The sequence below is a fragment of the Pleuronectes platessa genome, chromosome 15 (assembly GCF_947347685.1).
Source record: "Pleuronectes platessa chromosome 15, fPlePla1.1, whole genome shotgun sequence".
NCBI classification, from domain to species: domain Eukaryota; kingdom Metazoa; phylum Chordata; class Actinopteri; order Pleuronectiformes; family Pleuronectidae; genus Pleuronectes; species Pleuronectes platessa.
Genome location: NC_070640.1, coordinates 13,254,875 through 13,278,498, shown reverse-complemented (window position 1 = coordinate 13,278,498; position 23,624 = coordinate 13,254,875). Strand labels below are relative to the sequence as shown.

At 45.1% G+C, this 23,624-nt stretch overlaps 1 protein-coding gene across 2 annotated transcripts in view; it reads right to left on the bottom strand.

The window, feature by feature from the left end:
- Positions 1–2,069: 2,069 nt before the first annotated feature.
- The window catches only part of ephb4a (eph receptor B4a), a 39,866-nt gene continuing 18,311 nt past the window's right edge, over positions 2,070–23,624 (bottom strand). Inside the window, exons 2-17 of one of the 2 annotated variants that reach the window (XM_053441308.1) lie at positions 20,468–20,538; positions 18,120–18,401; positions 16,696–17,086; positions 14,221–14,376; positions 12,222–12,557; positions 12,008–12,132; positions 11,065–11,230; positions 10,651–10,750; positions 9,311–9,375; positions 9,012–9,128; positions 8,403–8,650; positions 8,099–8,314; positions 7,783–7,932; positions 7,049–7,242; positions 6,457–6,615; positions 2,070–5,511 (exon numbers count right to left, since the gene is read on the bottom strand). In XM_053441308.1, the coding sequence (XP_053297283.1) occupies positions 5,403–5,511; positions 6,457–6,615; positions 7,049–7,242; positions 7,783–7,932; positions 8,099–8,314; positions 8,403–8,650; positions 9,012–9,128; positions 9,311–9,375; positions 10,651–10,750; positions 11,065–11,230; positions 12,008–12,132; positions 12,222–12,557; positions 14,221–14,376; positions 16,696–17,086; positions 18,120–18,401; positions 20,468–20,538 (2,885 nt within the window). In that variant the 3' untranslated portion in view covers positions 2,070–5,402. The remainder of the gene's footprint in view (positions 5,512–6,456; positions 6,616–7,048; positions 7,243–7,782; positions 7,933–8,098; positions 8,315–8,402; positions 8,651–9,011; positions 9,129–9,310; positions 9,376–10,650; positions 10,751–11,064; positions 11,231–12,007; positions 12,133–12,221; positions 12,558–14,220; positions 14,377–16,695; positions 17,087–18,119; positions 18,402–20,467; positions 20,539–23,624) is intronic. The other variant, XM_053441309.1, reaches the window with a different exon arrangement.

Below are 23,624 nucleotides of genomic sequence, written 5' to 3'. Positions count from 1 at the left end.
TTTTTATTTGGACCTGCACCAAAATGCACAAACACATAAATATCAGTCCCCTAAAAAGACAGATTTTTTTTAACAAGATCCATGAGCTATCGTCTCTCAAATCAAGGAAAATCTTGATCCCCACCACAGTTTTATGGCTTCTTTCCTGATCCAAACCACATCTTTCCAGTAGTTTGGGTGTAATCCTTCAAACAAACAAACAAATGCAGACGAAAACATAATCTCCCTGACGGATGGATGTCGGAGCACAATGACACCGCTCATCGGTTAAAACATAAATAACCCCGACGCTGAAGTCGTCAAGTTTGACATGATTTAGGTTTGAGACATAAATATATTTTCTAACAGAGGACCTGCATCACAAACTGGAGAAGGTTTGGAAAATGAATCAAACAACAGATGGCATTGAGTTGCATTATGGGAATTGCGTGATCCAGTTTGACCCATACTTGGAACTAAAATTCAGCTGTTTGGAATTTGACAATTAATCAGTCTCTTGTGAGCCCCCTCAAATTTATGGAAGCGCAAAACTCTCGGTGGACTGCGTCGTCAATCAATACACGTTTAATGCAGGATCACACTCTGACTCTCCACCGTGTTTACTGCACCAGACGGACTGAAACCATTCCACATCACATTCACCCTGCCCCCCCCTCTGTTTTCAAACACACAGGTACCTGTCCCACTGGTTAACCCCCATCCACCACTGCCATGCACCCACCCACACACACACCCGCCCGCTCTCCACACTTGAATGAACACAGGAATGCGAGGGGAATGACACAATCCCACCAAATGCTAAAAACCTGGCGGGCCCGCTCCGCTCTCTCCCGACTCGACAGCGGCCCTAATGAATGGCCATTCAGAAATGCAGACAAAGCTGAGCCTAGATTTGTACTATACGCCGGGGTCAGGGGTCACGCAGAGCAGTGACAGAGGTAGAAAGCAGAAATGAATGCCCAGCTCTCGCTTTCAAACACCCAGATGAAGAAAAGAGAGATTCATACAAACTGAAGCACTCTGCAGAGTTAAGGAATGCTCGGAGGAAGAATTGTTAATCATTGTTATTTTATCTCCGCCACACAGAAAATCCACTTGCGCAAGTCTGTAGTTTGTGGTCCACACGAGAGCCACAGAACAAGAGTAATGAGTCAGTAACACAGAGATAATCAAAGTGCATTAATCAATGAATCTAAATACTGACTTCAAGCCCCGGCTGCTTAGCCGGCCTGCATGCTTAAAGTAGCTTGTGAGATAGGAGAGAGAAAGGAAGTGTGTGTGTGTGTGTGTGTGTGTGTGTGTTTGTGTGTGTGTGTGTGAGGGAGGGAGAGTTTAAGCTTATGCTGCGCTATAAGCTGCTCTCAGCCCGAGGCACAGGAGAAGAAAAGAACATCTCTTCATGATTAAAAAGGGCTGAGGACCAGGAAGGGAAACATAGGAGAGGACAAGCTCCAAGGCCCTCGGGGGTAAAAAATTAAAAAAGAAGTGTCTCTGGAGGAACAGAAGGCAGGAGGAAATGCTGAGAGACGGCAAAGCTGCAAAACAAGAATGGAGACTGAGGTACGACTCTCGCCCTCGTGGTCTCAGGTTCCCTTCTCATTCTGAATAAATGTGGCGATGGGATTGATGAAAGGCTCGCGACAAAAATCCACAGGGACGACAGAAAAGGGGAAAAAACAACACCCCCGTTGAGATGTTTTACTTCCATGTTAGCACTGTGATGTTTGACAGACCAGGCAGAGGCCTTATCTAACCCCAGATAAGAACACGACAACCAAGGACCACTCTGTTTGGTGCAACCTGTGAGCACAGATAAAAAAATAACTCAGTTAAAGAAAGTTTTGAAGAAATCCTGAAACGTCCATCGTTTGGTTCCGGACTGAAGTCACAAGCCGGGTAGATTTCAAGCTGCTAGGTCAAATAGGGACTCCCTTTTCTATACAATGACATATGATGATGTATATTCATGCTTCGTCAGTTTTGGTTCCACTTGACATTAGAATTCAGTTGAGGCTGTATGTCTTTGTGCTTTTCACATTCAAAAGAAGCTGAAAGAATTGAGTCCTTGGTGATATTCACTGCTGTGCATCTTTATTATGAATACTGAATACAGATTAGCGTACACACAGGATGGTAATCAAAACATACTTTTTTTTTTATCTATTCATGATTTTCATAGTTTAACTGAGATCTTCAATATGAGGACCGCATTTCCCACAATCCTTGAGGGAATCGCTCGCACTCTTGCGCGACAATACCAGTGTTTCTGATTAAGGCCTGACAGCAATTTGTGTTACAAAAGGAAGAGAATGGATGATTTTGGCATTTTGATCACATTTGGTCTTTTTCAAGTAGCAGCACAATCACTTTAAAGCAACACTATGTAACTTTTTCACCTTAAGATAGCAGCACCCAAAATGTATTTGATGGTACACTGAACGGTGCCACCTTCATCCCTACACCTCACCCTGAATGCTTGTTCTGTGTAACCTCGGTGAGCAGGTGGGATCTCCTGCGACACTGGGAATGCGGCACAGAACCTGTAAGGCTATTTGGACCAATCACGTTTGAGCCGGCTTTGGTTGCCAGATTGTAAACAGACAGTGTGGCAGAACACATTGACTGGAATATATCTGCCTTTTTAATGTATCTGCATTCATATGCTGATCTGTGTTAATAGAGTTTAGCAAAAATGGCATCTGGATCTAAGACACATAAAAAGTGATAAAAGAAACTAATAGGACTGTAAACAATGTCATTCATAATTAGCCGTCATAGAATAGCCAATCGGCTCAGAGATTGCTGACTGATAGTCGCAGTTTAAAAAGTCAGATTTAGACACAGCAAGTTCAAGAGTGATGCTGCACTGTACATATCATCACAACTACAGTACAAGTAATTAAAAAACAGTGTTTATCTCCAACATCCAGCGTGTAAACTTTTAGAATATGAAGGATTCTGAGCACAGTTTGGTGGAGCACTTATGGTTCATGGGTAATGTTGTCATTATTATATCATACATGAATTATTGTTGCTATCATTAATAACATTGTTATACTCTTATTGTTTTCATCAAAACTAGTCTGAGCTGAAACCTGATGGTGCACAACTGTTCCTGGTCTCTGTTTCCTCTCTTTCTTCCCCCTCCCCCATCGATCTCTCTTCTCTCCCCTCTTTTCCACCCATTTCTCGTCTCCCTCCCAGTTTCACCCTAACCGGTCAAGGCAGATGACCGCCCACATTGATTCTGCTGGATGTTTCTTCCAGTTAATGAGTGTTTTCTCCCCACAGTTGCCTACGTGCTGCTCATTGTGGGAACTGTTTCTAGGATTTTTAAGGTTCTTGACCTTCTATGTAAAGCGTCTTGATTATGATTTGGCGCTATACAAATAAAGTTGAATTGAATAATGTCCACCGTTCTGTTGTGGTTCAGTTCAGTGAGCGGTACAACACAATCAGAGCTCCGCTCAACAAATTGACAGGCTTTGGTTTTTCTCTGCATGAAAACCGCTCAATCCTAACAGAATTAATTACCACATGTATCTATTGTTCACTAAAAGTTACACAGTGTTGCTTTAAGTTAGCATATGCGGCGAACATTACATCACAAAACCTTTGGTGTGCATTCAGGGGATTTGAATTTACGCTACTCATCACATTTGATTGGACTTAAATGTGTGAAACTTGCACCTTAAACCTCTTGAAACCCATTAGAAAAGTCTGAATGGGAAAAAAAGAAAGTTAACAGAACGATCATCCACAAAACAGAGCTTAAAGAAAAAACCATCCACACTGGCACAAGGAGGAAACTACTGAGAAGAGTGTTGCAATGCATTTTGTATCCAAAGTGGCTGTTTAAGCTCCATTTTCCTGATTCACTGCAGGTCTGGGAGCCACCCGGGGGAAATTACACCTGACCCAAATGTCAAAAAGGCTGGTATTATCCTTCAAGAGATGCAAAGTCTTTGGGAAATACTTTGACATTTTGAACCCCAGTCCATTATTCCTCTCCACCAAGCACATGTAATAATGTGAGGGGGGGGGGGGGGGCACCGCTCTGCTAATCAAACAGGAGCTCAGCAGTGTTGTTAGCATTCCAGCCTGAAACCAATGGATACTGCTGACAGAAAGCTAACCCGTTACCCAATCTAGGTGTCAAGAAACAATGTTTGTACAGCTAGCTGAGCAAGAGCAGAAACATTTCACAGACGGCATGACAATCATCGGATGAAGGAAAATATAGACGCTAAACTTCAAAATGTCAAAGCAAACCCTTTAGGGCACATTTACATGATTCACCCACGAGATTTCTGCTTTAAAAAAATTGGCATTTAAGTCCATAGAGATGACTGAATGGCACTGGAAGATGTAGAATACAGAGTTTGGAAATTGTATTAGTCAAAACATGTGCGAGGCCAGATTGCTTCCTTGGTAAAGAAAACCAATTCGACAGTGTTCTCTGGTCTCTGAGTCCACTTGGTCCTTTGTTCAGTCTGATTATAATACAAAACGGAGCTGCCGGCAGAATCACAGGCAGTGGAAATAACCCAACACACTCCGAGTGAGAAGCGTGGAGTTACTTAAGAGATTAAAATGAACTCTGATATGATGAAAGTGCTGATATGTGTCGTGTGTCTCCCCGCTCCTCACTGGCTGCTGAGCCTGGAGAGGGGAGCGCCAGACTGAGGAAGATGAGAGGAGTCTGATTAGGACGAGTTCAGCACTCTCCAGAGTCTGCATCACACATCACACCTGAGCAAAGAGGTAATGTTGAAATCAAACGGAAGAAAAAAAACAAAAGTACAATCCGACTGTTAAAATGTTCAGTTGATGGAAGTATTAATGTAATCCAGATGGATTTAATGTAAGACACCCAGAGTAAAAGCAGTTCTCATTCATAATTACACAACAATATGAAAACAGATGGATCCTTGAATTGTCACTGGCATTTTTTTCTTCTCGGTCTCCTTTGGTGAAGCAATGTTTTTGGGTTTTGGGTCGAGGACCCGTCAACTGCCAGTTTTCATGACACCAAGATACTAGAGGAATTTGTAAACACTGATCTGTCTCTCCTCTTGGTTTAGCACGTTTACTCCCTAATCTCTGGTGGATATAAAAACACTGAGCACAAACTTTAAAAATGAGTCATTCTGCAAATCATCAGCTTCTCCCCCTGGTCACTCTGGGTGACAGGGACTGGCCAGTCTCCAGACGACTCTCTCATCCTCTGGGGGAATATCATCTTGAGCTAGTTATTTTTTTCGTCCTGGTCATGAATAAATTGTGCCAATCTCTCTTGGAGTCCGTGTTCAAAGTGGGTCACAGGAGAGGATCCGGAGTGCTCTCAGTACATGGGCTGCACCTGCGTGCTGGTGGTCACGTCCAGGTAAGTGAGGGGTGAGCTAGAAGGTCACCGTCGCAGTGCTCTTGTTTTGAAAGGTCATTGTCTGGATGCTGGAGAGGATTTTCCTCTGATGGCCGGCCAGAGTCACACCCATGTGGAGGAGATCCCTGAACAAAGACGAGGGGGAAAAAGGACTAATTAGGAAGGAAGAACATAAAGAAATGAAAGATATGATTTAATGGACAAAGAAGGGATATTTCAGTCCGGAAATCTTTGCTCTCTGGGCTTTGCTAGTCGTTCACACTTAACTTAAAATCTAACTCCAGGAAATCACGGTCTGTTTTTCAGGAAATTAAGCTGAGTCCACACTACACACCTAGATTTGCTGTCTTATTATCAATAATCTTTCACTGTTTGTGGTGACAGGGGGTTCCCCCGCTACACCATCTTTCACCAGGAGAAACCTATCTTGGCACCGAGCTACATTTAAACACAATAAGAGAAGAGAATCGGACTGATCCTCTGTTTCAAGCTGCTACAGAATGACACATCCGGCTGGGGGAGAGGTGAAACTCTTCAGTGGTGAAGAACAGAGAGCAAGCCAGGCCTCGTGTTTCTGTCTGAGCCCAATGCAGTTAATTCAAGCTGCCCTGATTTTGTAACCATGTCCCTCACGCACATGGTTATTTCTCTGATTTCCATGATTACACACGTGCAGTTTAAAATCAGGGGGCACCTCCCCCTTACTTGGACCCTCACCACCTTCACCATGTCCCTCGCTCTGATTGTCTGGATTTGTCACTACTCCGACTGGAGGTTGGAAATCGGATCGGAGTCTGCGAATGGCCCCTAATCGTGTGTCTTTGAAGAGTGAACACACGGCCAATGGCGACTGAAGATCAAGCGAAAGCAGCACTTTTGTCTGCTGCTTGCAAAAACTCGGGGCGGACCGAATAAATCAGGCTGAAAATCCCAAAGTGTGAGCAAGGCTTTAATTACTGCCGCCACCACAAGTGGGCCCGGCTCTCTGACCTTGTGGGCGAAGCCAAAACGCTCCTCCAGAGATACTGCAAGTCTCATTTTAGGTAAGAAAACTCTCGGTAGGTACTGACTGTGTGGTGATCTGAGCCAGCTGGTCCACGGAGCTGAGGCCGGCCTGCAGGAAGCTGTCTTCGTAGCGCTCCATCTTGATGGCCCTCAGCCATTCCCCCACCGAGGCGCACGACGAGAGGGCTAAAGGTGCACGCTGGTCCAGCAGGCTGTAGGACGGCCTGGGGGGAGCGGAGAGGGGAAACAAAGCAAGGACTTACACACACTGTCAGCACAACAACAGTGAGGAGCTTATACATATATATCCTGCAGCAACATTCCTGCTGACACACAGGGGTATAATCTGACTGTGAGTGACTGACAGGGACTGACAATGGGATTTGTCAGGGGTGGAGGCTCCTCTGCTGTAAGCGACCAGCCCGACAGGCAGAATGTGGAGGGAGGGAAATGGGCACAGCAAGAGGCTGACAGGTCCCAGCAGGACATTAAGAGGGAACATAAGATCGGGCACGAGGAGGGTCTGGCGTCTGTCCCGTGACTATCAGGAGAGACAAACCTGGTTCCTCTTTTTTTACTGCTCTTTCTCAATCTGCATATTTACTGTCACCGTGACCTCATTGTGTGTCAATCAACCACACACATCTGCGCACTCACCCTGCTCCCTCCTGGGCGACTATTTTGAGTGATGCGGGATTGCGGATCAGCTTGTCCAGGGCGCTGACGAGGTCCGTGAAGCGAGGGCGTGCCGAGCGGTCCTTCTGCCAGCAGTCCAACATCAGCTGGTGCAGGTGGGTGGGGCAGTCGGGGGGTGGGGGCAGCCTGTAGTCCTGCTCTATAGCGTTGATAACCTAATAATGAATGAATAAAAAGAAATACAAATCAATGCGTTAACTGACTGGTATTTAATTCAGTATCGAGGAGCTCGGCGGGCCAGAAGATTAGCAGGCGTACAAAGGGAAGAACAAATAGAGAAGAGGAGAAGGCTGAAAATCCTACTTAGATTAGCACCGTACAACTGTTGGCAACAAGAGACATGGTGAAGCCCAGTGATCCTGCTGCTCTTCAGCTTGATGCGTCATCCTGCTCACAGAGTGACGCATCAAGCTGGAGGAGAGGGCACACGCCTCATTGGACACCACAGTTGTTAGGGATAGAGATTTTTAGCAGCTTGTAAATGGGATCGGGGTCTGCGAGGTTTCTGCGACCCGTCGGCCTGCGACTCATTTAAATGAGTTCACACAGCGACTGGTGACTTTCAATCCACTTGCAAAACCCGTCTGCAACTGGCAGATTGGCTTTTGCCAGTCGCTTTTTGAAAATCATTACACAAGCTGTTGTTTTGGGAGAAGCTCAGTTTTGTGTTGTGTCCGACTAAACCCTGAACTTACGTCCTGGTTGCTCATGTCCCAGTACGGCCTCTCTCCAAAAGACATGACCTCCCACATGACGATGCCGTAGCTCCACACATCTGAGGCCGAGGTAAACTTTCTGAAGGCGATCGCCTCCGGTGCCGTCCAGCGAATAGGGATCTTTCCTCCCTGGGCAGAAGAGGAAAACAGTCAATACTGCAAAACTTTAGCAGAACACAGTCAGGCCGAGCTCGGACAAGGCACGCGAAGGGTTTCAACATATGTTCCAATGTGAATAAATTATTATTAATTGAAGGGTTTCTCAGGCAATAGCTGAAGAGGACTGTCAACTCACCAGAGAGCTGGTGTAGGTCGGGTCAGACGAGTTCTCCTGCAGGAAGCGAGACAGGCCGAAGTCGGACACCTTGCACACCAGGTTGCTGTTGATCAGGATGTTGCGGGCGGCCAGGTCCCGGTGGACGTAACTCATCTCTGCCAGGTACTTCATGCCCGAGGCGATTCCGCGCAGCATGCCCACCAGCTGGATAGGCGTGAACTGGCTGTCGTTCAGCTACGGGGGGGGGAGGAACACTTGCATTAGGGCTGGAGTGACGTGGGTGGTGTGTTTCACTGAGTGTGTTCTCTCATCTCACACTGACCCGTAGGAAGGAGTCCAGAGCTCCGTTCTCCATGAACTCTGTGAGGATCATGACTGGACAGCTGGCCGTGATGATCCCCTCCAGGTGGATGATGTTGGGATGCTGGAACTGGCCCATGATGGACGCCTCGGACAGGAAGTCCCGCCTCTGCTTGTCAGTGTAGCCCCCCTTCAGTGTCTTTATTGCTACGTAGTTTTCCTTTTTCCCCGGAGCTCTCAGTCGTCCTCGACACACCTCCCCAAACTCTCCTGCAGCCGCACAGACACATAAACACATTAAGCTGTTTTCTTTTGCTGCTCCTGACTTTATTGGGAGCATGAGTTATCTCCAGTAGAGCTAAAGCCCGCTGGAAGCTAGTGGTGCCCTTTGGTTTGAACAAAACCTACTAATAAAGCTAACATATTTATCAGTTAATTGCTTTTTTTGCTCGCCAATATTGAGTTTTGTCTAATAAAGAACCCAGACAATGGTTTTAAATGTCACAGAGGAAATTTAACTCTGTAAGTTATATATTTTCATAATGTTATTTCGGGGGGAACAAAAGAAAAAACTCAGTCTGTGAATCCAAAGTTTATGAATAATGAGTAAAAGCATGTGGCTGGGGCTTACCGGCGCCGATGACCTCCTCAATCTTGACAAAGGAAACATCGATTTCCTTGGCAAATTCTCGCACCGCCTCATTCGGGTCCTCGTAGGTGAAGGGGTCGATATAAACCTTGACCCCAGCTAGCCAAAGACAAACAGAGTCGTGGGAAAGGAAAAGGAGAAACGTTTGAGAACTATGAGCAGAGCGTTGTCATATTTAATATGATTTCCTTGATGTTGATGAATACGTTGAACATTGCTGCCAAGGTTTAGTTTATTTCAGAGTGTGTGTGTGTGTGTGTGTGTGTGTGTCCTTGTGTTACCTTGGCCAACAAGGTACTGGCTGTTTTTGTCGCTCAGTTCTGGATCCTTTAATCGGCTGTGTCTGCTGCAGGGAGACAGAGGTCGGGATAAATAAAGCACGATTTGGGTGGCAGTGAAAAATGGATGTCAGACTTATTCTTGGCAAGCGTTTCTAATGCTTTCTCAATAGGATGCAAATCAATGATGTAAAAAAAAAAAAGATCTGAGCCCGGCTTTCTCAAATAGTACATACATCAAAAAACGAGGTATATTTTCACTTGGTGTGGAAAATTCTAGGATATGAGCCAGCAGAGCAATGATATGATAATATATTGATTCCCCTTTGGGAATACTCAGGGCGCCACGCACCGAGAGGTCAGAGTTCAGCTCAGCCACAGACCACTACCCTCTAGTTGATGGAGATCCAGTGTCGTAAAGGGTGCTCTCTCTCTTTTTCCAAAAACACAGCCATCCTTTTATTATATTTTGATTGAAACGCTCCCTTGATGTGAGGACGCTTTTGTTGACCTTAAACCAGCCCCAGCGATCTTAAAAGCACAATGCATGATGGTTTGTGGTGATGACGAATACCTGAGCCAACCGCGGCGGTTCTGCTCTTTGACACAAGCAGCTCCCATTATAATTCTGCTGGCAAGAGCTCATCCTCCTGCAGGACCGTAACAACCCTGTAGCTACTGGATCCCTGCCTTCCTCCATTTCTCTCCCTCTCCCACCTCATAAGCCTAAAATAGCAATAATGCACCACCCTTGGTTAGTGGCAGATCTGGGCCTCAGCCACTGGTCTGTGTGCGCGGGTAAGTAACATGTATGTGTGTGTGTCTGTGTGTGTATATGTCACAAGGTCACGGCTATTGTTCTCCTGTCCTGTGGAAACAGGGTTGGGACGCCTGCATCCTGTCTCTCCCTGCCCTCTACCTCTATCGTCATCTCTCTCCATCTCTCTCTCTCTTTTTCTCTCACACAAACACATGCACGCACGCACGCACTGACTCACACACACACACGTTTTCTCTGTGATGGCATCCAACACTGTTTACTCAAACAATGAAGCCTAGGGAAAGTGTTCTAATGAGCAGGATAACTTTTCGCTGTGCAAGCAGAAGACATCATGAGCATTGCTTTGTGTCTCACAGAGGACAAAAAAAAAAACTGGTGTGAGTAACGGAGGCAAACCCACTCTTGATAAGATATGATTCGTATAAACAAGAGAACAAAGTGGGGCAAACTTGTAAAATTGGGGTCACGGTTGTTATTGGTTTTCCGATTTCCCCCGTTTTATTCCCATTTCCTGTTATTCTGTCTGCTCCCCTTTCTCTCGCTCCCTTTGCCTTGTTCTCACCGTATGCAGTAAGCGGCCACAAAGACGAAGGTGACCAGCAGCAGCATCCCGGCGGCGATGAGGATGCCAGGTACCAAGAACTGGGAGGCCGAGTCCTGTCCTGAAAAAGGACAACAGAGACGGACAAAAGAGAAAAGGAAACCGACAGAAAGACAGAGAGTTAGAGAAATGTAACGACAGAAATCATGACAGGAGGTTTATACTGGTTGTAAAGAACAGTATGAGAGGGAAGGTAAGAACATGACAGGAATTTATAATATTGAAGAGGCTGAATACAAGGACAATAACTCAATACAAGGACAAAGGCAATACATTCGGAAAAAAACAGCCTGATTATGCTGAAAAGAATTCGAAAACAGAATAGAGAAAAACGTGGAAGTGAGAAAGTGTGAAAGTCTTCAAGGTTTCTCTTACCATCAGGCAGGGTGCGGAAGATGGCTGCAGGGCTGAAGCTGCTATAACCAGCCATGGTGCGCACCCTCACCTGCACCTCATACTGAGTGGCCCTGCGGAGGTCCGTCAGCACGGCCTGGTTTCGGTTACTCTCCGTGTAGTGGCACTGATCCTCACTGCGCCGCTCCTGAAGGAAAAGGGAGAGAGTTATGCAGACTGGAGGTGAGCGCGGAGCAGGAGTAAGTGAGGAAATGACAGAGATCCCAGTAAAAAGAACAAAGAGCAGAGAGCCGAAAGGATCATCTCTAGGAATTCAAATATCCTATGAAAACGGAATACCTGCAGAATGGTGATTGGAGGCTTATTCAAACTGACCTGAAATAAAACTGGATTTTCACCTTCTACATTAAATCAATCCTGGGCTGGCTTGTCTGTCTTTGATATTGCATTTATATATTTCATTAAGAAATAGGAACCTTGCCATTTCTTCAGCAGAACATTGTATTTATGACCAGACAATAAATGTTCACTTTGATTTAGTACACAACATATCGGACCCAAAACACCCAAGAAGCATCAGGTGATTTGATCCCACTGGTCTGACTGCAGACTCCAGAGGCTTAATCCGAGCTGTGTTTATTTATATGTTGGGGGGTTTACAATGTTATGATTTCATTCCTGAAAAAGAATCTTGTTTCTCAGCAGCATCATGCATCACTGAAACAAACTGAAATTAAATCCTTTGTTCTGAGCTGCAGTGTCTCATTAACTTTGTCAAATATTTGCAGTACATGTTTGTTTGTCTGTTTTGGGGGCGTGTGTGAGGAAATCCATTTCAACCGCTGCCACGCCCCGTTTCCCACATCTGCATTGTGGCAGTGAGTTTACCAATCCTGAGCTTTAGTGTGGCGTGAAAAGAAAAGAATGAAATCTGCAGAGAGAGATGTAATCAGGGAGCTCTCACCTTCTCACAGTAGCGTAGCTGATACTGCAGGATGGTGTAGTGCTGCTGGGCTGGGACTGACCAGTGCAGAGTCAGACTGCTCTCGGTGGAGTCACTCTTCCGAATCACAGACACCAGCGACGGCACTGCACAGACGGCACAGGAGTAATAAATCACACGTGGAACTTCAGACTGTGTTATAAACCTTTCCACTTCCTCCTTTCCACCATCTTACCGTCATGGCTTGAAGTGATGTTGACGCTTTCACTGGCCGGCTCCTTGCCGCTGTGCGGAGACACCCCGTTGAGCGCCTGGATGGTGAAGGTGTAGGTGGTGTGCGGCAGCAGGCCCCACACCTCCACCCTGCGACCCAGCAGGCCCTGCTGAGCCGGCCGGTAGCTGACACTGTCTCCGCAGGGGACGCACGCTCCACCGGGCGGCCGGCACACGGAGCACTTGACGGCGTAGCTCATGTCCGTTCTGCCCCCGTTGTCCAGGGGCTCGTTCCACTCCAGGCTGAGGGTGGTGTCGTTGATCTTGGTGCTGATGCTGCGAGGGGCTGACGGAGTTTCTGCAGTGACGAGGAAAGAAATGCTTGAGTTTAGATCAAGCTTTTAAGGGGATTCACATCACTGCTGTTTTAACAGAAAAAGGGATCAGTTTGGGGAAATTCAGTTTTTCAGACACACGAGATCCGGTAAATGTCCGGACAATGGGATCTGGAGTTTGTCTTTCACATATGAAGAACGCAGCAGGACATTGTCCAGGTAGAACACGTTCACAACATCAGGAACATTTTCTGGAACAGCAGCATTAATGTCAGACCCGGGTGGTGCAACTTGTTGAACTGATCAAATGCGATAACATGTCAGTTTTCTCTTGTGACTAAATGTCTTCAGAAAATATCAGCAGTCCCCAACCCCCCCCCCCCCCCCCCCGTCAAAATGTCATCTTGTTTAATTTTCCAATTGTCCCTTACCCTGATGCAATCACACCGCATACAATTTCTCCATCAAATCCAATTCTAATCTCTTCTGTGTCACCATGCTGCTGCTTTACCTCTCAGTGACCCACACAGTCCATCTCTTGACGTGTCCCCCCCGCCCCCCCCCCCCCCCCCCACACACACACATGCGCTGAAAACGTCATTATTCGGTCTGCACGCCGTCACCGTGCAGAACGACAGCGTATTGCCACAACAGGAGTTCAGCATGTGTTGCGGAATTGAACCGGTCACGTTTTGTCTTTAAGTGGACGATAATGGCCGCTGTCTGAAAACCATACGAAGGCAGCTATTGCCTCAAGCCAAGCATAACTGAGCAGCGATACCACTCAGCCACCGAGGATGAGTTTCTGCTCCCGCCAGGGAGACAAAGCTTTGCCAGACAGCCTGCAGGTAACTTGAGTGCTAATTCGTGTTCTCAAGCGGGGCAACATCAAAAACAATGGGAGTGCACATGAATCATGAATTTGGGGATTTTTTAGAGGTGATGTATTTTATGACCTAACATCGAGAATCTACTTCATTAAAATCACAGAGGCTGCCACATTCATGTAGAACTCTTAATTTGAAGGGGAGAGAGCCATACGATGTGCAGAGGGGACGGCTGGTTCACAATTTGTCATTCAAATTGACAATTTAAGTGATGTGCAGGCAATCCAGTACAAAGACAGAATATGTACCAGAAATGGGGAGATTAAGAGATTAATAATTAAGATAAGGCTTTTGTAATTAAACTTATCGGTCATACTGAAATTGGTGGATGTGAATTCTAGTTGGCATTAATGTCACACCTGCAGAGAACACAGGACGTCAACAGCCCAATGTCTGAGTGTCAATTCAGTTTCACTTCCTCTTTAAAGCCGCTGCAAGAGAATGCACCTCATTAAAAAAGCCCCTCCCTTTCAAACGCCTGACATGCCGCCGAATTAACATTCCTGAATTGGCATGGAGGTGTCACTTGAGACCATCAATGCCTGCTTTAACCCCCCCCCCCCCCAACAACCTGTCACAAAAGACACGCATCTCAATGGCCGACACTCACAGAGACAGGAAACAAAAGAGGTTAGAGGAGCCGGGCCGACGACACCAGAGGAGAAGAGACACAGCCAAAGAGATGGTAAACAACAAAGTGAGGAAGAGGCTGAATAGGCGAGAACAAACGAGCGTTATCTTTGCACCTCCATGTTTGCATGTGGATTCATGTGTTAAGTGCGGCTGACGGCGTACTTACTGGTGCACTGGGTGTCGGGAGCGTCGGTCTCTGCACGCAGGTATCCGTACATGCGACAGGCACACACCGACGCGCCCCTGACCGTGGTGTGGCTGAACCTTGGACAGCTTACGCACTGTCCCTCTGTGCCCGGCTTGAACTGACCCACAGGACAGGCTGGGGGGGGGGGGGGCAAACAAAGACAAATTACACACGTTACAAATTACAAATTACGCGGGTCAGACCCAATCTACAGATCTGGTTTTCACAGGGTGGTTGTGTGAAGGTTGGTTGCAGACTGAATTACACATTAAGGGTTCTAAACTGAAGACAATAACGCTGATATACATCGGTCAGTGAATACACACACACATCGGTATGTTGTCTATCACTGGATTCATCTGATCATATCTGAAGAACAAGATCAGACAAAGTCTCCTCACCAAAAGCAAAGACAGTACGGTGATACTCAGGATATAAAGACACAGGGAACTTAACTAATAACCTTGTCTGTTAGTTTAAAGGATTACTCAAAAACTACGGAACCAATTTCCATGAAATCTTGAGGAGGGATGGGAAATGATCCAGGTAGGGATCCAGATAAACGGATCATCTTCCTGTTTACATCTGCTGTCATTTCCTGGAGCTAGGCTGAAAACTAGGGGGACAGTTTTCCATCAGGGCTCCGAGGCTCTGGAGGGAATTACCTGAAGAAACAAGGCTGTCTGAGACGGCAACTTCTTTAATATCTCGGCTAAATACCTACTTTTTTCGGTAGGCTTATTCCTGATGTTACTTGGGGTGTAAGATGGTTATTGGTCTTTAATCTCTATCATTATCATATATTTAATTGAAGTTATTATTAATATTTTCTTATTATCAGGGCTGTAACAATTCTCCAAATCCTCAGTTCAGTGGAAAACAATGGACGGATGGATAATAGTCATCGGTTGTCCTCGTCTGAACCGGTTCTCCTCTGATACACACCGGCACTTGTCCTACACATGAATATGTAATGAGCTGTCGTCTAGTGGCGCCACACATACGTGCGCCAACACCTGCAGTGTTTACTATCCTGGCTTCAGAGGCTGAATGAGAGCAACATAACAACAAACACACTCTGTGGCCAACGTTTTCACACAGGAATATCCCACATGTGAGAAAAGTCACGGGGGAGCGGAGACACCTGCTGAAAACCTCACCGACTCCATTTTGTCACAGCTTGAAATACATTTATTTGGGCGTCATCCTTGTAATCTTCTATATTATGTATCTCTGGTAAAGACATGGGGGCAAATGGGGAAATCGACCCCTCCCATGTAGCGGTATTAATAGCCGGCTACAGCTTTACTTCAAAGATATGGTTTTAAATATACTAATCGAGCTCATCTGAAACACTAAATCAACCCGACAGCGTTCATAAATTCGAAGTTAGAGGGTTTTGTTAAACGCAGGAAGTATAAGCGTTGTCTATGGGAGATAACGGCATTACAGCTAAATTAATTTCGTTTTAAACCTGGATGTCAATTTCATTTTCTGAAATGACCGGCCTACGCTGCAAATTAACTGTTCAGTCTTGCTGTGAAGGCAATTTCCCTTTATGGTCTAGAGCCCCCCCCCCCCAGCTCTCTTCAGCAACAGAACGCTGGAAATGCCAACCCCACTTCACCAGAAGCAAAATGTCGCAAATTATTTTTTATTATTTTCTATTTTTTGTTATGAAAAATGATTACGCCTCCCACAGAGATCAAACTGAATCCCACCTTCAAACACAGACAGAGAGAAACACACATTTCCCCTTTTCTTCAGAATTGCAGCGTTCCTTTTTGTGTTTACCAGTCAATCATTTTCCATGTTAGGGTGTGTGTGTGTGTGTGTGTGTGTGTGTGTGTGTGGTATTACTCATATTATGGGAACTTGTCCTCCTTATGGGGACTTACATTTTAAGGGTTGAGGTTAGAGAATGTGTTATAGTATACAGACAAGTATCAGTTATGTATAGTTAATGTAATGATTGTGTGTGTGTGTGTGTGTGTGTGTGAACGTGCATGTGCGTTTTCACAGGGCTTGTTAATTGGACTCATTAGACGGAGCTGCTGCTGAGCTCCTGAGAGAATCCTCCTGCTTCTCACTTCTTTTTTTTTGTCTGCTTCGCTTTGATGTTCTCGAAGCGATGTGATCTCTACCCCAAGCGCCCCCCCACCCCTTCACTACCTTCACCTCCTGTGTTTCTTCTATCTCAGCCGAACCACCCGTTGACTCAGCAGCGAGCCTTTGACCTTGCTCTTCCTCCACGAGATAAGTGCTGCCCCACCTGACCTCTCTGCGTCCCCTCCGTGTGAAAGCCCCTCGCCTCCCTCATTTAACTTCCTCGGTCTCTCACTTCCTCTCCAATACAGCGACCCTTACTCTGCCAAACCCACTCTCCATTGTTTTCTTGTTTAGTCCGCCTGCTCTGCTGCCTACCTACATGGCCTAAATGGGCCTCATTCTTACCTGTGCACAGCGTTTGTCCCTCAGTGGCCTCATATCCTGCCAGGCAGGCGCAGGAGCTGGTTGGCTGGCCCACCCACTGGCCATCTTCCCCGCAGAAGAGCTTGGGAGCGCGAGGTCGCGGCCCCTGCTGGGCGGCATGCTCCACACACACACCCTGTGCCTCCTGCACAAGCATGCGGGGCACAGTCTCGGGGAAAGAGGAAAGAGCACTGAGCAGGGGGGGACACTTTTTGAAGAACACCCGGACAGAGAGCAGGGCCATGCAGGCACCCTGAGCCTGGAAAGCCAAGTAGAACCCTCTCTTGGATAGAGGGCCGATTCTTAAAGTCTTCACATTGAATTTCCGCTCCCCGCCCTTCCTCAGGAGAAAGTCTGCAGCCACTGTGTCCACCTAGGACAGGAAGAAAGAGAAAAGCTCTTACCTAACATCCAGATTCAAACCCACAGGATTCAGTCGTAATGAGGGCGGCTTTACATGTTTTAGTCATTTTTGACCATTAACTGAAACATCACATGTGCTTTACATTATTGAAAATTTTCCAAAGCGTACTGCTGTGATTTCAGATTGATTTACTACCTTCCTGGCACCCATTGTTTCCCATTTGTTACAGTGCGCTTTGAAGCTCCACTCGCACAGAGTTGAAACTGGCTCGAGAGCAGCGGTAATTCATCACGGTGAACATTTCATCCCTTTTTATTTTTCTGTCAGAGTCATATTACTAAGTGGTAATGAAGACGAGGAGCGGGGACAGCCCTGATTCCTCTCTTTGGCGCTGTGTTCCTCGGTGCTCTGACATCAGAGGTTTGACGAGGAGACGCAGGCCAGCACAGTGCTTTAAGACTGTTTCTGCTCCAATGAGACAATAATGTAGCTAGGATATAAAATATAAGTCACAAAGTGTTGACAAAATACCCAAATCAACTATTTTCTGTGTGAACTGATTTCCATATTGTAATGAGCTGGGTGTGAGCCAAATGCATGTTGGGGGATTAGAAGCCACTTTACGTTGAGGAAAATGTTAAGAAATCATTTACATTATAATATCAACACACCATAATATAGACAAACAGCTAAAACGTTAAAAAAGTCTAATTCAAAGTCATATTTAATCAAAATCCAAACAAAATTGAATTATATATATATAGTTTAAAAAATGCTGGATGAGTGAAGAAGAGAGATTTAATAATGTTTTCAAGGACTTTGTTAAATCATGTTTTTTATTTGGAACTAATAAACTTTACATTCCATTTTAGAAGATGTAAAATAGGTGGAGTACACCTTTTATTGAGATTTCATATGCCAAATATAAATAAAAAAACTTTTTTAATATTCCTTCCTGAAACAACAACAGTGAAACAAAATTTTTTTTGTTTGTAAAAACAAACAAACAAGGCGACTGTGACCTATCAGATGTTGGACCTACCTTAGTGTAGGGATTCTCCATCCAGGGGGGGTACGTGGCCGTGGCCTCGTTGGAGTCTGCCTGGAAGTAGTAGAGGTTGAAGGTCTCCTTACAGCTGCGGTGGTGGGTGCTCCTGGAGGAACACTCCAACATGGTGAACCGCAGCTCCACGTACACCTGAGATGCTCCTCGGCGCGGGATGAAGCCGCTGCGCAGCCAGTGGCTGGACGAGCTGTCGCTCTGGCAGATCTCATAAGTCCTCACGCTGTTGTTCTCATCATCTAAACCGCTCACTTCCTCCCACTGAGAGGAAAGAGGAGAACAAAGTGTCGTCAGGTTAAAATGACATGTGACCCCCAAAAAACTTCTCTGTGAGACCAGAGTATATATTTAATGGCCCTATAAAAACCTTCACTATCGTCTTTTTATAATGGATCACCATTAAAAGTCCTATTAATCATAATAATGTTGCAGTTCTTTGCTGGCCATGTGCTGTAACACACCTGTCAGAGCTCTGCAGGACCGAATCTGGCCCACTGTGGGTTTTGATCCTGCCCAAATTTGAATCTGGGTTGTTAAATCAGTCCTCCCACTGAGCCGCGGCTCAGCTAATGGGAATACAAGTCTCCCTTGTCAAACAGAGCACACGACTGCTCACAGCATCCAAGGCAGACACAGCTTCACCCCTCAAACACACTTTAGACTAAAACGTAAGAATACAGAGGGGATATGGCAAATATGTATGATCTGAAAAATCTCTACAGAAATCCACATTTGTTGGGGAACCAAATACAACTGGAAAACGCTTTCATGTTTGACTTCTGAGTCAACGGGCGAACATGTTCACCACCACCATGTTCCCAAGAGCGGGAAACAAGCAGGAAATTAACATACTCGGGGCAGAATTTAGCAGATTTTGCTGAACTCAAGGCTCAGAAATTCAGTTATGTAAATATGTAAATCTTTAAAAATCCATTTGCAGATGATGTGTTGAGTGAGGCATAATACTGGTCTGAATGAATTACAGTGGGGCACAGCACCGGGAGCCAGGTTTGAATCACTTGAAGGGAGAATTTCCCCTCTAATCCCCACAAATAAATACTTTTGGACTTTGGCAGCACATATGTCTGAGAACACAATGTTTTCTGTGATGAAGATGCACAAAGCGTCCCTCAGGGCTCATCCGAAAAAAATAAACATTTACTGTGGAGAAATTATGTTTGAATGCAAAATCGGGGAGAGAATTATAAATATAGAGATGCGCGGTTTTACACAATACATCAGTTGTATGCAAAAGGCTGAGATACCACGGGGCAAATTTTGCTACGCTGAAAAGATCTAAAAATAGCTGCTGCAGCAAACAGACATTAAAAAAACGATCCTGTGAATGTTGTGCATCGAAAACTTTTTATTTCATGAGCTTAGACTAAATCAAATATTCAACGTGTGTATTAATACACGTGGCGGGGTTAATCCTGTGTGATTGTGTTCACAAAGGACCTGATTCCGCAACTGTAGCTGGATACACATCACCGTAAAGCCATGAAATTATATTTATGATTTCATTAAAATGCTATAAAAACGATTACACTGGAGGTTTGATGTGAATATAAGCTTTATTTGGCCTCCGAATGAAAAGCCGATGTAACGTTTAACGATGATTAGGTATTTTGGAAACTGAACAGCCACAAACATCTACTATGAAGCCGCCACAATCCGTGAATCCTGAAAATCAACAACCACGGTAATCCTTTGCAATCTGTAAATTCTGATGCAGATGGTTTGTGGCATCCCCCCTGTTGCCTCCTGTCCACATCGACTACATCAATGTTTCATACTCGGTCGTTTTAAGTTGCGGTTTGGACGATTTGAGGCTTTGAATAAACCGTTTTCAATGGTGACGTCTGCAAAAAAGCATTTTAGACAATTTTTCTGTGCATCTTAATCAAAAGCACAGACCCGTTTGTTGAGCATTTCAGTCCAAGTCCCGAGATCTCCCCCTGCCAGCTTCACTGTTACCAATTTTCCTTCTGAGACGTAAGCGAGTTGAGCAGTTTCGGTCACTGGCAAAAAAAATATATATAATACCCTAGCAACCGCTCTTCAGTTGATCAAATTACAAATATGTCTTTTTCTGGCTGCACTATTCAAAACTGTGGGCAGCTCCAAGGTTGATGGGCTAAATCAAAGCATCTGCTTTCAATATACTTTGAATCCCACATTCACTCTGGCGTTTCCTTTATTCTGTCAGTTACCAGCCATATAAGGAACTCTTTTATAGCCCAAGTAACAAAAGAACAGCTGGAAGCCAAAAATCACGAGGTCTGTGTTAGGAATACAGATAACATGGGGAAGCTGGGGTTACATACCTCGGGTTGGGTGCGTGAGAAGATGGTCCATTTCAGATCAGATGTCTCGGTCTTAGTGTTCATCAGGACCTCTGCAAAAGATGATTTAAATATATATCATATCCCTCAGGAGGTAAGAGAAGTATTACACTTATAACACACAAGTGACTTTAAACGTGGGCTTAGATCTTGCTTATAATGGTATAAGGCTAGAAGATAGACTTTCACCACTCGATTCCATCTTAACATTCCCACTCCCTTAAAATGCTCTTGTCTGTCATGTTTGTTTTTATCCCCCTTATGTCCCGTCTGTCCCCAGAGACACGTCGGGGCTGCGGTCACACTGAACCTGGTGGAAAGAGTCGGCTTTTGTCAAGAGAGAGAGCCACAGCAAGAGGTGGCAACAAGAGTATCAGCCCAACGTGCACGGATGCAGACAGACACACACACACATACACACACACACACACACACATACAAACACACACACACACATATAAAAAAGATTAAAGCCTTTCCCGTCACGATCTGTGATAACAGCAGAATTGATTTTTTTGTAATCTTTTGAGTGTGAGGGGGACAGCTCACAAACAACCTGAGCAGTTCTGCTACGATTCACTATCCCAATAATACCTGGGAGCCGAGCTGCATGTAACTTGAAGCACAGCGAGGTGCGGCTGCAGCGAAGGGACTTCTTCTTCACGTGTGGATATCTTTAATTTTTTTTTCTCCCGCAGTCTCTGTCTCTGTTAAATTATGACTGATATTTATACTGATGGTATTAGGTTTCTATCCCCGACCTGACTTTTAGAGCCATACATGCCCCCCCCCCCCCCCCCCCCCCCCCCCCCAGAAGCTCATCTCAAGGGTCAGGCAGTTTGGTTTCACCAATAAACGGGATTTAATGCGGCGCTCCTGTGCACCACGATCAAGGAGGAAGTGGATGCCGGAGGAAGTGGGGGTTTTCAGTGAGAGTTTATCATGGAGGTTATTAAGATGTTTTGTTGAATTAGGCTCCCAGTATGAGGTTCAACAGTAAAGTCAGCATTCCATAACCCACCAACACACACACACACACACCCACACACAGACACACAGACACACACACACACACACCCCCACACACACACACACACACACACACACACACACACACACACACACACACACACACACACACACACACACACACACACACACACACACACACACACACACACACACACACACACACACACACACACATACACACACACACACACACACACACACACACAGGTTTAATAGCTTTACTTTTCCCCAATTGTGATTTCTAGAGGTTTGTATTTTTTAGGGCTGCGTCCAAAATTATATAAAAATAAAAATGTTGATAGCAGCTGATATCGATAATTAACTTTGTGGTTTTAAACTCTTCTTTACAGGTAGAGAATGACAAGCTCTTGATAAACAGCACAAGTATTTTAGAAATCTCAGAGCTGCTCGGCTTTTGTCTGACGATATATAACAGTCAAACAATATTTTGGGGCTTGCTGTGTAGACAGTAGATAATCAGGCCTGGATTCTGTCTTCTGTTCGCCCCACATTGTTTACAGCCTGTCTCGTCTGTTTTATCACACAAGTCGAACATCTCTCTGCACAAAACACAGACAGCACAGCTACACTTTTTGTTTGTGTTTTAGTGTTGGTGTGTTGGCTAATCTCTATAAACAGCTATCTGCATATGCATACGGATTATTTAAAAAACAAATAGCTCAGTCGTTTCGGTCAATGTATTCTGCCTCTTTTGCTCTTCACATGGACTATTTACCTGTGAGCCACCGAAGCCTATTCAAAGGAGATTGGTCAAACTAGAAGCTGAACCAAGAAGCTTCTTGGCCCCACATCTTGTCCCTCACCTACAGTTTCTGCATATTCACAAGTGGAATCTGTTTCTGATTAAATCTGAGGTTGATCATGTGCTTTACCTCCTCACTGTTCTTGCACAATGCATAAGCAATATATATTGTTGTATATAAATATTGGACTTGTGGTATGTTGCTCTTGATATTAAACTTCCTATACATAACATGATACACTCAAAGCAGATTTGGAATTTGAATGAGATTCAGTTCTTTGTATCGTTGCCTATTTGTTTTTAACTGTAACTGGCAAATATCACGACCATAAAAAACGATGTGAAAAAGGCTTCACTCTCATGGTCAGGGCCAAATTGTTGCTTTCCTCAAGTGTTTAAGATGTGTTGTCTCCACCGCCTACTTGGTTCAACATGTCACTAGGTTCCAGAACATGTGCTCTGAATACATCCTGATGTTTGACACAGATTCCGTGATTCCATCTGGATTCACCCAAATGTGAGATAAGACGGCTCGCTCCTTTTTTTTTAAAATAAGACCTCTTCTGTTGGTTTATTAAAAGGCTTCTAACATCCAATAATACAGGTTTACGTTTTCAGAGATAAAAACTAACCCTAGTATTTCACTAAAATAACTGCAACGCCTACAGTTACTAATCTCTGTGATCCTGTGGAAATCAGAGGCAATCATATGTATCACTTGCCAACCCACATCCCGACGAAACTCACATTAAGACATAGAGAAAAAAAAGAGAGCTAAAGAAGAATCTGACTCTCGTTTCCTACCAAGAGAAATATTGTAGCTGCAGCCGTCCAGTGACTGATGTTAACTTCTACTGACAACAGTGGGCTATTCACGATCATCTATTCAGGATGATATTTGGATTATTCTAATCATGTAACATAGGATAAATCTATTTGTTCCTCCATTTTGCTTGATGCTCAACCTTTCCTTTCCCTCAAGCCGTTTTTTAGACATAAACTTTGGAGAATGTCCACACAAGTGTGTCCAGATCTTTTCTGGACTTTAACATAAAACCGAACCAAGCAGGCGATTGTCGGGATCCGACACGTTCACAACAGCAAGAAAACGTCCGGAACATTGAGGCGAGGGTTGGTGTATAGGTTCCTCTGCAGATATTGCACATTTTTGGATCCTGCACATTTACCTACACGCATCAGAATTGTTTTTTATCATCAGAACCTGCTCAAATTTCGCTGTCTTTCCAAGTAGAACATTTCTGCCGCGTCCTCCACCTGCATGACGCCTCTTTTTTCAGTTCAGTGTCTGTTGCTTGTTAGAAGCATCACCAGGACTCCTCTCCC